This window comes from Ciconia boyciana, chromosome 4 (genome assembly GCF_034638445.1).
Source record: "Ciconia boyciana chromosome 4, ASM3463844v1, whole genome shotgun sequence".
NCBI classification, from domain to species: domain Eukaryota; kingdom Metazoa; phylum Chordata; class Aves; order Ciconiiformes; family Ciconiidae; genus Ciconia; species Ciconia boyciana.
Genome location: NC_132937.1, coordinates 63,429,843 through 63,446,218, shown reverse-complemented (window position 1 = coordinate 63,446,218; position 16,376 = coordinate 63,429,843). Strand labels below are relative to the sequence as shown.

The 16,376-nt window shown below is 39.9% G+C and overlaps 1 protein-coding gene across 1 annotated transcript in view; it reads right to left on the bottom strand.

Moving 5' to 3' along the window:
- The window catches only part of LRRC2 (leucine rich repeat containing 2), a 68,257-nt gene extending 56,977 nt beyond the window's left edge, over positions 1–11,280 (bottom strand). Inside the window, exons 1-2 of the mRNA XM_072859476.1 lie at positions 11,167–11,280; positions 1,103–1,248 (exon numbers count right to left, since the gene is read on the bottom strand). Of these exons, the coding sequence (XP_072715577.1) occupies positions 1,103–1,227 (125 nt within the window). The 5' untranslated portion in view covers positions 1,228–1,248; positions 11,167–11,280. The remainder of the gene's footprint in view (positions 1–1,102; positions 1,249–11,166) is intronic.
- Between the last annotated feature and the right edge of the window lie 5,096 nt (positions 11,281–16,376).

Below are 16,376 nucleotides of genomic sequence, written 5' to 3'. Positions count from 1 at the left end.
AACACCCACAACAGCAAACTTTTTCTGACCCTCAGCTCTTACCAAAAAGAAAGCTTATCCTTGCTAGAGAGTTTAATCTGAAGGACAAGCTTCATTTTTCTTTTTTTTTTTTTTTTTGGTTAGGATTATGGTTTTTAATGTAGGCCTTGGGTAGAGACGGGAGAACCAAGACTGCGACTATGTATGTTTTGAAGAGAAAGGTATTGCAGAAAGGGCAGTCAGACTTTGTATTACCCTGGTCTCCTCTTAGCCCAGCTGCTCTGTTGTCAGTGTAGCTGCACTGGCAGTGAGAATCTGTGAGTGGGGCGTCTCCTGAGATGGCCGAAACACCACACGAAGGTTCAATGCAATGATGCTTTTAAACAAGGACACTGTTTAAGCCTGTGCATTTTATTTTTAAAGTAGAAAGTTATTTTTATTGCTTTGTTCTCTTTTCAGAGGGGAAAAATAATGTCATATGTTTCCAACATTGCCAGCATGGTATAATATTTCACTGTCTCTAATGGTAATGAACATAAAGAAACCAAAATATTGCTTAAAGAAACCATAAATTAAATATAATAAAAACAATAACATGATTAGTGAATGTAAGGATTATAATCAATATCTCTTTAATATTTGAACAAGAAATAAATCCTCTGATAATTCTTTTATTCTATCCTCTTTCTCCTATTCAGAAGCAGTTGTATGTGTCCATTTATTTAATTCCTTTTGTTTCGCCTGTCAAGTCAACAAAAAGAATTAAAGTATTTCTTAGTACTGAATTTTATGAGCATATTTTCATGAATTCTGTAATAAAAGCCATACTTTTATATAACATATAAGCAATAGAAGGGTACAAAATGTGTTATTTTTCTCTTCAAATTAAATCTACATATTAGGCAATAAAATAGACCATTAGTAAATCACATAGGAAAGAGCAGGGACTAATGAAATACAAGCACAGTATGTGCTGCATTTTTCTTACAATTATCTGAGGAAAGGAGGCAAGAAATCATTGAAATCAAACCCCAAAAAATAAGATTTGAATCATCTCATAATGCTTAGTATATGGCAATGTTAGTGGATTTGGTTAAAATGAACAGTAGAAAAGTTGGCTTACTTTTCCAGTGAGCTTTTTTCTAATCTTTCTTTCTCTTTCCTCTGACGTTCTTTATTCTTCTTAACTCGAGTTTCCCACAGTCCTCTTATGAGAGAAAAGTCAAATATTATCACCTGATGCCCCATACTGTTGACATTAAGTTTCTCCTGCAAGAACAAGCCATCATGAACACTTCAGGAAAGAAATAATGAGAAAAATAAGGAACTAATTGATCATGCTTCATTAAAATTATCTGGGAAAAAAGCTGAAGTCATAAGAAATATTAACTTAGTATGCTTTCCATCTTACCTAATTTGTCTAGGGTTTTGCGCTGGCAGTAATCAATGTAGCATACAATCGACTTCTACATAAAATCTATGGCAACAGCCAAATGTTGAATTTTTTTGTATTCCTTGCACTTCTCCCTTTCAAAGATGAAGACACAGTTGCAAAGAACTACTAATTTGATTAAGTAACACTGATGAAAATAACTTTAAAGTCTTTGTATTTTTAACTCTGTAACTAATATTAAAACAAGAGCTCGTAAAGAATTTATTCATTGTAAATCATGCAAAAGCACTTCATCTTGGGTTCTCATGCATTGATCTTTATGCACCTAAGCTATCCTGTTCCAGTGGAATTTGGGAATTTCCAGTGTTTGCATAAGTAGGTGCTTATCTGTGAAAGCCATTGAAAGACCAGCCCTGTAACATACAAAGAAAACTTACCTAAAGGCAGAGATAAGGTGAAGGGTTTGTGAACACATAGTTCCCATTTATATGGGTAGAATTACTGTCCAACAATCGAAGGCTTGGTATCAATGTATTAGGTCCTGTGCAGTTAAGAACTGAGATGAACTAGACCCTAACTCGCCAAGCTTTCCATATTCAGTTATAACCACAGTAACTTCTTGCAGGAACCTTCCCCCTACTGAAGTCCGTGACAAAGCTCTCATTCCCTTTAGCAGGCATGATGCTTGAGCTTGACCCAATATGAATGCTACCTTCTTTTTACTCGAGGATAAAAACACACTGTAGTGTCTCTAACAACCACAAGAGACAAAGACCTCGGATTTACATCTTGTGAAACATAGTGTGACTGGCAACATGGTGTTCCCTACTAAACTGTAGTAATGGTTCAGTATCAACAAAGGAAACAAATCACCTACTAAATCACTAATGCAAGCACAGATAAAATAGGTAAAAATGTACTCTCTTGCTTGGAGTCACTGGCAAGGGTACAATCATCACAATACACTGGTTTTCAAGAAATGCAGCTAGATTGTCTACAGAGGACTTCTGTCATGATTGCTTCATTATAAAATGGTTTGCTGAACCACTGCAAACAAGTCATAAAAGAAGTTTGAAGCCTTTTAAAAATAATTGCTTTTACAAGATAAAAGCAGAGAAAAGGAAAATCAGTTATTTAAACTTTGTTTGAGGTTTCATTACATACCACATTTATTATACCATTCATAGCCTTAAAAAAAAAAAAAAAAGAAATAAAGGAAAGAAGAAAACCCTGCTGGACCATCTACTGATCATTTAAAAAGCAATCTGCCCCTTCCTTTACTGGGTGTTTTCAAGCTTGTATCTATTACATTTTCCTCAGACCTTACTGTGATCATTTTTTCCAAGCTCTACATCCTTCATCTGGGGCTATTTATTATCTGTCCTTCTGTTATAATACTGAGGAGGAAGGGGAAATTATTTTCCCTTCTGCATTTTTCCCCTTGTAACTTCATAACTGTCCCTTTCTCTTTCACCCCTTTTCACCTATATATCTCTCTGTAATACATAACACATAAAGGAATAATTTCTTCTGAGCCAGCAAAACACCCTCATGTCCTCTGGAAAATGCACAGCATGGACTAAAAAGGATTATGCATAGGTACACCAAGAGGAAAGGTTCCTACCTGTCCACCTTATTTGTCATCTCAGTAAAAAACACCCTTACAAATACCTCCAAGTACTGGCACAGAGACTGGTCAGACACCAATGACAGAGTCTTCTGTATCTTAGGATATTTATATAAACTGCTATCTTTGCTGTTCATAAAGCTGCTCCCATTGTTTGTTTATCTTTACGAGCACTAACAATGAGGCAAAAATAGCTTCCAACCTATCTGGAACTGACTGCTGACAACAGCCAAGTCAAAACCCCATTAATAGCAGTGTAATGAGAATGGTGACCTTATCCTCAGTGGAAAGCTTTATCTATAATCAGCTGCACCCTTCTAAAATGTACTCACTAATAATTTACAGGAAACTGTTTACCACATAAAATAAAACATTCTCCTCTGCTGCCCAAATCAAGAAACCCAGTGACAAGGACTTCCCCCTCACAGTAGCTGCAGACCAGCAGTCATTCTGTAGGATCTAATTCATTTTAATAGACCAATTCATATCAGTGTGTTTTGGTAGCAGGGGTATTGCAGGAGCTGAATTGCCAAGAGACAGTGGAGTGGCAGCTGGACACTTGACCTCTGTTGGAACTAGATGGCCTTAATCAACACAAAGTCTGAATAAACTGTGAAAGTACTCTATTTCCTTGACTTGTTCCCCACCTTCCTGTCTCCCAGGTTAAGTCATCTGTTCTTTATTGAGACACTGATTTATTAGACGCTCAGGTCGGAAAAGTTCATACAGCTTTTATCCTCATATTGGATTTGGCTGCAGTGCTTCAGGGTTTTTCTTCAATAGTAAAACCAAGCAGAGGAAGAATGTGGGTGGGAGGTAAGAGTTGTCCATCATAACTCCTCAGGACTAATGCCTTCAGAAGGAGCAAAGCCACAAATCCCGATCAGATCACAGGGTGGCTAAGGCTTTAGAAATATTCATCAGGACAAACATGAAATTTTGTTGCTATCTACAAGGGCTGTTGCTTTACCCCATATCCTAGTCCCAAAAATGGGCACGAAGTATCAAGCGTGATGGCAGAATGTATGTTTCCCAAAGTTCAGATGCCACCATTTTCCTGATGATGAGATGTTGCCCAGAAAAGAGAGCCTGGCAAGCTGGCAGAAACCACACTTATCTGATCCTAAGTGTAGGTTCTTCACGGTGCTCACTCACGCATGGCAAGAATTTGCAACAGAAGCAGCAACTACCAATAGTAATTTCCATTTCTAGAAATACTTAGGGTTGTACCTCTTCAAGTTCACACACAGTAGGTGTTTTCTTCCAATCATCAGGTTAGGCCTGTAGAAGAAAACCCAAAACTATAATCTATTAGTCACAGGTGGGAAGTTACATATGGGTAGAGCAATGCTTCACTGTAGACTTCTTTCTAACTTCTTCCCTTCAACTGGCATTCCACACCTGTGTTCCCTCCATACTTAGACTCTTCACAGGTAATCACTGTTAGCATTTTACCTGTTGTCAGAAATCACAGAGCCAGAGAGGTTGGAAAGGGCCTCTGGAGGTCACTTAGTCCAACTGCCCTGCTCAAAGCAGTCACATGGTTATTCACCCAAATCTACACATTCTTCAGCCCCCTTCCTCTTCCAATTTCCTTATCCTTTTGTAATTCAGCATTGCTCCTTTCACACCCTAATCTTACACATGCTCCTTAGGGACAAGCTTTGGTCATACTAGTGAGGATTACTCAACCCACTAATATGGCAGTAAATGAAAAACAAAAACCATACTCAAGTTATTTCTCACCCAAAAAACAGGCAACCTTGCTTTCATTAAGGACAAGTCCTGGCCACAAAAGCAACCATCACCTGCATCTGCAAGGCCTTACTTCATAACTACACTGAGTTTGCAGCTTAATGCCATCTTCCTTGGGTAACACCTACATCTAAATTATGCTGTAGATCATCAGCACACCTTTCTTAGATGATGCATGGTTATAACATTCATTCAGTCTTATGATTTATTAGTGAGACAGATCACAAAAGCAAGGCTCTTCAGTAATGTATGATAATGAAAGCACAGCGCTTTCCAGGGGAAAAGCGATTCAGGAACATAAAGAGAAGGCAAAGATGTCATTTACAAGAGAATCATTTGTGGAGAAAATAGATATCTGTGTGTGTCTATGGAAGCAAATAATCTTATCCCTAGCCATTTACACCTCCCAAGAAGTAATCTGCAAGGCCTTAATCAATATCCTTAAAAGGCAACATACGGGGAAGTCAGTCTGATTTCTTATCTTTCTCATAATGATTAGCTCAGAAACAGAGCTGGCCATTCAGGATACATTTCTTTTTTTAATGATTACAAGATTTTTCCCTCATAAGAAGCTACACATTACATTTAAGGCAATATTTTTAAGTAACATATATTTTAAGTAATTAATTTTAAAATTTAAAAAAAGAGCTTTTTTGATGATAAGCATTTGCATTATTTGGCAAAGTGATACTAAAGTTTCTAACCAGGGAAACTTGTACTAATGGCAGAGGAAAGGAGTTTCCCTTTGCTTCACTCCTTCCCTCTCTCTATACCTTTCTTAAGAAGAGGGAGAAGAAAAAAGTCCCTTTGAACATCATGGCCTTTGCAACATCTTCTCTTCCTCAACTAGCAGGCTAGGTCATCTGCAACCTTGTCCCAATTTTCATCAGTAAGGGACTCACAAAAATCCCCTCCCTACATTCTAAACCAAAAATTCATATTTCTCCTCTCAGGGCTGTACTTGCAGTCCCAGATACCATGACCTACAAACTTTTCTCAGTTTCACCATTCCAGAGCCCTGTGCCTTCATTGGAACACCTCAGCAACTCTCTCAGCCTTGCCCTACTGCAGACCCCATCTCAACACTGAAACCCATCTTCACTTCTTTCCAGGTGAATTTAATAATCCACCACCTCTCTGGGCCAGCTGAGATGAGACGAAGTGCTTGCTCACGTAAGAGCACTCTTGTGCTATCAATATTTGGGTTTAGGTCTCTGATTGCCATGAGCTATCCCTGCATGCGTGGAACAGAACAAATGCCTTTACAGACACTTCTGTGAGATTTCTGGTCTTAAAAAGAAGACAAGACCATTCCTTTACAACCTTGCAAAAATTTTGTTCATTTAACTGTATACATAAACAGGCCTATTAAAATCAAACACAGTTCTTATGTGTATAAGTATAGTGACACTCTTAAGCATTTGGAGGATTAGGTGGCAAAAAAGCAAAATCTTAGTGATGATACTCATCATATGTTTTCATTTAAATGATACAACATTAATGCCAAATGTTATTGCTAGTAAAAGCATCTGCTTAAGTAACTGCAGGGATTATTTTTATTTTATCATTTATGTTATCATTTATTTTACTGTATTGTATAAATTCACCTAAAGGTACGCAGACAGTTCTCTAGCATCTACTTCAGACTTTCTTCTTTAAATAGTAAGAGTGTTCAGGACCAGAATCTATTCAGTAAGGTGTTGAAAAACTACAGAATGAAAAAGAAGAGATCTGCCTTGTAATGTCTATAATCTTTATTATTTTCTATTTATTTTTATTCATGTTGTTGCTACAAAGATATGTGTGCTGAAGCACACATGAAGCCCATGTCAACCCACCAGTAAAACTGGAGAGATTTAGTATGCTACCCCTTAAATGTCCTTGCTCCCTTCAGCTACTGATACCTCCACGCCTTGTTTACAGCTCTGCCACAGACCTGCCAGATGTTTCCACAGCCATCTTTGACAGCAGCCAGTGATCTCATGACCACTTGTATTTGTTCCCCACTTGGCCTCTGAACCCAGAGCAGGCATTTGACTTTTTATTAAAGGGGGGAAATGATGACTTGCAATGCCTCTGGAAGTGTAAGCAACCTGGGTTATGGAGGGACACTCAGGCAACTGGGTTTTAAAAAGGGACTGCCTTTTGACAGCTCCTGGTGTTCAATGCTGAAGGAGATTCATCTCAGTTACCTGTGCTTGCATCACAAGATGCCATGGTCTGCCTGATCTTCAAGACACAAACTGTTTAAGGATACATAAGCTTAAAGTAACACTGAATTCCAGACAGAAGGCCTTCCACAGAGAAGTGCTCTTCAAATCAGCAGCTTCATTGAACGAACAGTTTGCAGCCTTTCTGCACTCATGTCAGCATCTGAGAGATGTCAATGTATAGATGCACTGAGGAGCATGCTACAAAAAATTAAGGACAAGGCAAGCTCTTCTTTGGAAAGGAAGATAGTGGAGCACAGGGGAAAAGTGTTCGTAGATATGATGGCGGTGTGGCCTTCCAGGACTAACTGTACCAACTCTTCTATGGCTCCTCCCTGTTTACCAGTGTTATCTTTGTCTTGTCTGGAGTGTATTGAATATAACCAGTCATAAGCCAAAATTATATTGGCTTTATTATACTACAGTCTAGCCTTGTCTGAACATAGCTGGCATCCATGTTAATGCTGGCCAACTTGCCTGTGCACAGTGTATTCTGTAGAACAAGGCCTGTGTCTTCTCTTGAGTCTGGAAGATGTCCAACATAGTTTTGATACTACAGATACAGCCGATATTAGTCTCTGTTACAGCCCTCCTGAGTTCGTATGGGGCCTGGTTGCTCTCCATAACAGCACTGTGTATACTTTACTTTGCTGCTTTACATGAGTTACCAAATTATTAATGGTTTGGTTTCTTCAATTTGTTTAACAGCCTTGTTCACTTGTGTCCTTTTTCTTTCAGATAATCACTGTGGGAGATCTGCTGCAATCTTATGAATATTACTGGCAGGATTACATAGGGGAAAATGTGGGTGAACATATTTCCTACCAATCCTGCAAATAATTCCTTAGGAAATAAGCTCGCTCACACTGTGCTTCAGAATGATCAAGTCATTTATCTCACAAGTCTTTAAATAATTCAAAGGCAACCTGACATTTGGATAGCAACTGAACACATTTTTTGTGTTATCAAGGAAAGATTAAATTACAGAAACATGCTGTGATTGAAAGAGCAATAGAAATGGTGACAAAGTTCATAGTATACAACTATATTGTGCTAACTGTGCACAGCTTGTAAGTGGGGTAGTGCTTCCTGGTGCCACTTGGGGAGTGGGAGAGGACTGCAAAGCGGGAAGCTGCTCTTCCCTACCTAGTCTTGCTGCCAGTAACAATCTCTTGTTGTTCTACACCAGCAGGGAATTATCCTCCCTGCTAGTCTGGCTGGTTTATCTGTCACTAGACTTGCCGAATGTGCAGATTTGACAGTCAGAGTTTCGGGTCGGGGATTCAAGTTAGATTGTGCTTCAGATCATACAGGCGTGTGATGGCTGGGTCGTGGGGAACACGTGGGCAGGGCAATGCTATGGATCACAGCAGGTGCCCCCCGAAGGCCTGGGTCCTCAGAGATCCAGCAAATGCAGCTGCACCATGGAATAAATAGAAGAGGAAAGGGACAAGCTGCTCCAGGGTTGGAGAAAGCAGTCCTGACACCTGGATGTGAGCCCAGATGTTTTGGGAGTTTGAAATGTTCCCTCCTGCTCTCTCAAGAGCACAGTCTCAGCCAGCCGGCTCCTAGATAAACAAACACAGACAGACAGTGACACTTTCAAGCTATTAATTAGTCCAGCTTTCACTGAAGTTAATTTCAGAAATTAGTGTCTTTGCATATCACAGGGCTTAATCCTGAATGCTCTGATGAATCAAGTTCTTTTTGAGTTTTCTGCTTTAGCTATTTCATAAAAGAGGCATTTAAGAACAGAATCTGACGTTAGCCTCTTTCACACACAAATAAATAACTTTTACATTGTTTACATTGCTAAGAGAGCAAATATGTCTTTTCTTAATCTGCTCCTTATACTTCAGGTAGAAATAACTATGAACATCATAAAATTAAAAAGATATGTGAATATAGATATGCAAAGGCTGAGCTGCATTTCCACACATTTTTATGTGCATGTTTCTCTTTGTCCAGTGCTGCAGCACAATGTCTTACTGACAGTTTTCATTAATCAGTTCCTATTCTAGATGTAAATTAACCAGTCTCACAAACAAGATTCCTCTTTATCACTGCAGTCTTCACATCTTGATTTTTAGACAATTTTTCACAGGGTTATTCATTAATTAGGTCTTTAATTATGGATTAATTAGTAGCTGAATTACAATATTCCTTATACTTCCTCAACTCTTGTAGCACTAATATGTTTGCCATCAAGCATGATAGATGTTACATATGCAAGGGGATTTATTACAGATGTATTCCCCTAGCACTTCAGTGAGCTGACTAATTATTCAAAGTGATTCTTCCACTGACAATGAAGCTAATGAAACACTGGACTGACGTCTGTGACATAAATCCATTCTTTTTTTTCTCACTGGGCATTGCTGAAGAGAGGTCTGATTCTCATAAGATTGAGAGAGGGCTGATGTATTTGAAATGGGCATGTATTTTAAGGCTGTTTCTTGTCAAAGGAAAAATAGTAAGCTCAGAAGTGTGTTACATATTTTTAAAGGTGGTTGAATCTACGAATGTAGCTGTAGTCAGCAGGTGACTTTTGTCTTAGGTAGTAGACAACAGAGTCCTGGGAAAAGTAGAGCATGTGCTAAGAATTGATTAGAGAGACCTCACTTAATTACTCATACAAAGACCCATGGCAAATAAAATTGCACTCAGTGCCATTGAACAAAACATGGAGGCTTTCATATACAATTAGATTATCTTAATTAAGCATAAAATCATAGTCTCAGGTTTCTCAGACCTGTTTTACGCCATCAGATTTTTTAGCACAACTTTTCATTGACGTATTCTCATTTGTGTTAAGGTTAATGGACCTGGACGGTCCGCAGGAAGTGAGGCTACTACTGTTACCTTTCATGTACAGGGTCCAGTCTCTGGAGTTATCTATGTGGATGACTGCATCATAAATGTTATTTTAGGCTCCCAGTCCTAATTTAAACTAGCCAAAGACCCTCAAAATTGTTATCATTTCCTTTTGCTCCCAGGGCTCCATTTTCCATGCATTGATCAAAGAATCCAATCCTATCACTTGTGTCTTCCTCTACTGCAGAAGGAGAGCAAAAATCTACATCTGACCTATGGTATCAAGCCTCTTAGTCATACTTCCAGTATTAGATATCGTGAGTAAAATGCTCATAGCCAGTTCCTAAGCAGTCAGATTCTGTGATTTAAGAAGATGCAGGAAACAATTTAGGTAAACAAGAGAAGATGCTGCTTTCAACTGCTCTAGCAGCCAAGTTATTTTAGCTCAAATGGTCCAAACACCACCACACGGTCATGAGGTAGCACCTGTATTTTATCAGCTCTCTTCCCTCACCACAGCTGTGTCTTTAGCCTTTCCCACAAAACCTTCCCATGCCTGTGGACAGGAGACACAGGTGGCATGGACAGCTGGACATCCTCCTTGGAATAATTCTCCACCTTCACCTTCTGTCTGAGAAGAGCAAAGTGGATTAAACTCTTTGGTAGGATCTACCTCTTTGGCTAATGGGCATTATCATCCATCACTGATCCTTGAAATGGTGTTCAGTTAACTACTATTGAGAGGAAGAGAGCTAGTCAGTACCTTTTAGCCTACAGAATGTAACATGACAGTGTTAGCACATAAATACTTATGGTAGCAACAACAACAATAATGACAATATTTGACTCTAGATGATAGGCTTTGTTCACAAAAGATTTAGGAGGCTAGATTTCCTATACCAGTTAGATTAGCTGTAAGTGGCCTTCAGAAACTGAAGTTCTATAACTCTTTTTAAATTCGGCTCTAAATTTTGACAGACAACAAAGATAAATGACCAACGTCTCCAACCATTTTTTAATTGAAAATCATTCTCACACCAGCATATGTCCTTGAGATGTAATAGTAAGGGTTTATTACAACTGATTCATGGAGTGAGTCTTGAAAGCTTTCCTAAATTATAAAGTTTGGATTTGTCACAGATGTAAATCTACTTAGAGGAACTATATATGGGGTGAATCTTACTATCTTTAAAGGTATCCAGCAAACACACCACTTTGGACTAATGCTCCGTGTTTCAGCTATTTTTCCCATATACATTAGCATTTAAAAATCCATGGCATAGTAGCAGCAATGAAGACCCAATAACAACTTCTCACTTTCCCTGCCATTTCCCACTTTGACCCCACACATCTGAAGAAACACAATAATGAGTAAAGCTGTCACTTACCTACTACTAGAGAACACAAGTGTCCAGAGCTCCCGAGTGTGCTCTGCGGTTATTCAGTTTGGGACACTGAAGTTGTTTATAGCAGCAGCATAGCTCATGGCCAGCCAGACCTGTTTGAACCCCACAGCGTGACTAGCCTTCCAGATGGACTAATATGCTATATTTGTAAAGTGATAACATGATATGTGGTCTTACAGCAGACACGGGCGGGATAAAGTATCTACACTGCATGACTCAACACAGGACGAGAAACAACAGCACTAGGGCAGTATCTCATTTGCACCAAGGAAAGTGTGACAGAGTCAATGTTACTCATGCTTATGTATTTTCCTTGGAAAAGGGCAAGAAGAGTCAAAAAAGATAAACATAGTCTGCATTCCTCTGGTACAGAGTATCTCTTCCACCCCACGTCCATGCAAGTGAGAGAGATAAATAGACACACATGCACGCAGATAGGCACCGTGCAGTTGCCATGAGTGATTGATTTACAGAAATTCGGCTTTTGCTTGCTGATGGTGACTCACTTTTTTAATGCCTGCCACTTGGTATTGATGGCAGTATTCCTGCTTACTGTTAGTGTTGCCCCATGGCCTGGCAGGGCAGGGCTGTGGGGAGCTGGAGACTATCCCTGCTGTGGCATTGGCATCGCTGGGGCAGGGGCTGATGGCCTCAGGGGGGCTGACGTGGGTTTCTGGGCGGTGGGCAGATGGGGAAGGCCCTGGAGTCGGGGCAGGGCAGGGGGAAGAGGGGGGAAGGTGCAGGCAGGGACAGGGGAGCTCGTCAGGGCCATTCAGCATGAATGGTTGAAATTTTCTGATTGCACATTTGATGAAATAAGCCTATTCATTCCTAATTAGAAAATCTTTCTTAGTCAAAAAATAACTGATTTACACCTAACCAGAAAAAGAAAGCAAGCACTTTTAGTGCAAGGTTTTGGGTCTGGTGTTTTCAAAAAATAAAGTTTTTCATCAGAAACATTTCCAAAAACTGCTTTTGATTTAATTTCCTTTTATATTCAGCTTTTCAATTAAAATATTATTTAATCCCCTGATAAAAAAAGAACTGGCATTTTTCAACCATCTCTGTTCATTATTCATCACTGCCAGTAATAATAAGCATTAATTACAGCAGCTGGGCTTGGCTGAAACTTCAGACACTAGTTTTACATTGCTGTGTTTTCAGTGTCCTCGCTGAAATGACACCACATTGGTACCAATGGAAGGGGAAAATCAGGGAAAACCATGAACTGAGGATTTAAACATTCAATTTTGTCTTCAAGACTGAAGGAGATAATATCAAGATTCACTTTGATCTTTTTCGATGCAGTGTGTTTTGAGGTGTGGTGAGATGCTTGAAGGATCTGCATCACAAGTCCTTACTGTTCAGTCATCTGATTCTTCACAAATGTCGGTGATAAAAAGAGTATTGATCAGTGCTACCACTCCTGAGTTGCCTAAGATATTTTTATCTTCTGATACATCTGCCCACCAACATGCACATTTTTGCCAAATAGCTGCTTGGGTTTCCTGTAGCAGTGATGCATATCAGACTTCAGCTGCAAGAGCTGACGAAGCAATCAGTGAGGGAGGCAATACCTTGGAGCAGAGAAAGTGCATCCCTTTTATGATTAAAAGCGCACTCCATATTTCTGCTTTCTTGTACACTGCCTAGGAAAACATGTTCCTATATTTTTGTTCAGAACACAATAACATGAAATAATTCTTGATTAGCAATTTTATTAAGAAACATCATCTCCATCTCACTTTTTCAGGATCCACCAGTTGCTATAGAGGTGTTGATTTTGGCTAAGGAAGGTAAGAGGTCTTGTGCTCTTCAAATGTTGAAATACTGACATATGTCTCAGCAACAGACAGCTGACCTTGCAGTTACTTCCCTGGCCCTAGCCAAGGAGTCATAGATCAGCCATTCTTCAAATTACAATCATAGCCCATCCATGAGAAGGAGAGACTAGGGATGTGTGCTGGGAAGGGAATGAGAAAAAAAGATCAGCTGGTGAAATACACATCACCTAATTAAAAAAAAAAAAAAGGCTATCCTATGAAGGAGAAGACACTAATGATGGACGAACAACTGAGGAAGGGCATGCAAGATTTAGAGGAGGTATAAAAAGTGACCAAACAGATGGAGAAAGGGAGAAATATATAATATTGTTTAGTGGTGGATCTCAGTGTAATTTACAAAAAAAGATTAAGGAAAAGGAAAACTGTAAGTTAAGTCAGTACCTACATGTGTTTCCAAAAACAGCTACATTCAAAGAGTATCTTGCATCTAAGGTTGCACAAATCCAGCCAAAACATAGCTCATTCTTGGAGCTAACAAGGGAGCAGCTATACGAGCAAATAGTAGGAAAAGCTTGGGTGATATGGATAACACCACAAACAAGGGAGTAGTAGACAGCACAGACCAGTGAACAGGCAGAAGGCTTGTTTGCATCTAACCAAACCTATTGGCAGGCTTGAACCAATTTAAGGCATGCTTAGTTGAGAGAGGCTGGTTCCCGCAAAGGTATTCTCTGCATAATGCATACTGCACCCCAGTGCAGCAGCGGCAGTGTTAGTCTGCCAGAGCCAAACTGGCCTCAGCAGAGTCTCATACATGGCACCACATGCCTGCCACAGTGCTCCCCTGTGAAGTGCTCCTCATCCAGCTGGTCCGGTAGACCAACCAGGGTCTAGGTACTCATGTGCCACTGCAGTCTACTGAATCATCTTCCTGGACAAGGAGCACTGCCTGGGAAGTGGTACCAAAGCAGTCGTTTCATAAAGAGGCAGGTCCATTTTGGCTGCTGGAGCTCATCAGCCTCACCGAACTGGAGCTATCGCCAATGGAGATGGAGCCTGCACTGAAACCCCTGGCATCCCAGTCTTGGGAACAACATGCAAAAATGCCCAAGCTGTTGCAGTGTGAAGCCAGCTGCTCCATGAGACAGCAGCTTATATGGCTTCCAGTGATGAGCTCGCCTTCAAAGCAATACGGCCTTGGTCATGAATCACTGTACTCATCTAACCCTGTTACTATCCTAAGATAGTAGATCCTCTACCCATGACACTGATAAATCCACAGCTCAGATAATCCAGCTGGGGTAACTGAGAGTTGACTATTAACAAACAAACCAAGGGATATTTCTTTTTTCCACTTCTGCTGTCGCTGGAGCTCAGTTCCTCTACTTAAACAATCTCTTCTGATGTGCTGCTTTATAGAAAACTTACAAAGTAAAGGTGACAAAGATACTAAGAACACAGTCTACTATATAAATGATTGCTAGACATAATAAATTGCAATAGATAATGCTTATTTTTCTGGTCTTTCTTCCTTGTTCGTTCCACTATTCTAATAATATGTGATTAAATTAAGGTCAGTAGAAGACTTTGGACATTCAGGTTACAAGCTGGGTAACACAGGCTCCAGCCAAGACTGAGCATGGGTACAAGTGGGAAGAGCATTTAGTGTAGACTACACACACACACACAGTGTAGACAACACACCTTCACACTAACACTTCAGACAAAAAAGACTGACAAGAGAAGTGCTTCTAACATAGCTGTCATCAGAACACCTACTGGAAGTAAACACATGACAACAGCTTTTTAGGGACACATTTCCCATAAACATACAACAAAGCAAAATCTATGAGAAGACTTACACAAAGTCAGGCTGAAGAGGGGATAGGACTTGCTATCCTAATTTATCATGTGCTGAACAGAACTGTTCAGCAAAACAAAATATTTTTGTTTGTTGCTTTGTTTTCACACTATCCATGTGGCCTTCAGTCTAGAGCTGTCAGAGCTGCAGAATAGCTGTAATAATACTGCAGAATCCATAAGTCACATTACAAATCACTTCAGCAGGGCAGATTCTTATATCTGTGACCTTTCAGTTTTGAGAGGTCAGCCCTTTCTGATACAATCTCAGTATGCACCAAGGGAAAGATCCAATTTATAACTCCTGACAGAGCTACAGCCCAGAGATGGCTGTTCTGAAATGTGCCTGGAGCATTAGTGTGATGGGCAAAGTCCCAGGCAATGTTTGTAATTCTAGGCTGTGAGTCACACCATGTTGCTATCCTACCTGTGCTATGAAGCCTTTTGTGCAGACTTACCTCTGCTATCACACAGGTGCTTCAGCAGGCTTGGCTTATGGCTCAGCTTATGGTTTTTTGGTGAGGTTGCATAGCTCTGCTGAAAACAAACCCTTCCTCTGCTGCTGTCTAGGGAATTCATCAGGGACCCTATTGACATAGTAGGTAAGTCCTCAAGAGTCACAGCTCCCAAGTAATCTGGGAATAAGCAACTCTCAAAGAACCACAAGATACCTATAGAGTTGTCCCCAGTATTTCATAAATGTCTTTAAAATAATTTCAGCTCATCGAGGCTGTTTGTCCAGAGGTAAAGCACCCTCCAGTAAATGTGCAAGGACCTTAAAATCATGACAGAAAGAATGTCTAAGAGTTCCTGAAGGATTTTGCAGGCACTGTGAGGAAGAAATATAGCACTTAAAATCAAGAGTTGTACAAGACAGCACAGACTTTGCCAGTCTCTTTGAGTAGACAACAAGGCTGTGACTGGTTGAGTTCTTCCAAGGAGGTTGTTAACAAGGTTATAAGGGATCCCAGGATGAAACCATGTCAGTACTAATATTAGCATTAGCATCTGATGATCAGCCCTCCATGTGGAAGATGCACAAAGATGTAAGTGGAAGCACAGCTTTACTCAACCTCAGGCTCCTTTTAGAGTTACTTACACTTGTACCTGATTTGAACTGAATCACCTCATTTAAGAAGCATTTTCTGAGCAAAATAATGGTCATGTTATCTATTGATCTCTCTCTTATTACATTTAATTGTGCAACAAATTAAAGGCACAGGAGCTCGCTGGTGTGAAGGAATAGAAATGAGATGTATGTTACATTTGATTGACCAGTAATTGCTGAGAACAGGGGGCTTTTTGGTAGGAGCCAGGCTCAGTAGACTGCCTCATTAGAGTGTCATTAAAGAGAGCGAACCGTAGCTATCCATCCACCCTGACCAAGTCAGTGAAGCAGCACGAGCTCTTTCCATATCGATTTCCATATCGATATCTTCATTGAGCTGTAATAGGGCACTATCAAGGGATACAAACTCATTGTTTTCCAAGGACAATTAAACCTGGAAGAAGAAGGGGAACACAGGAAAACTCAGTTCCCTTTGTAGT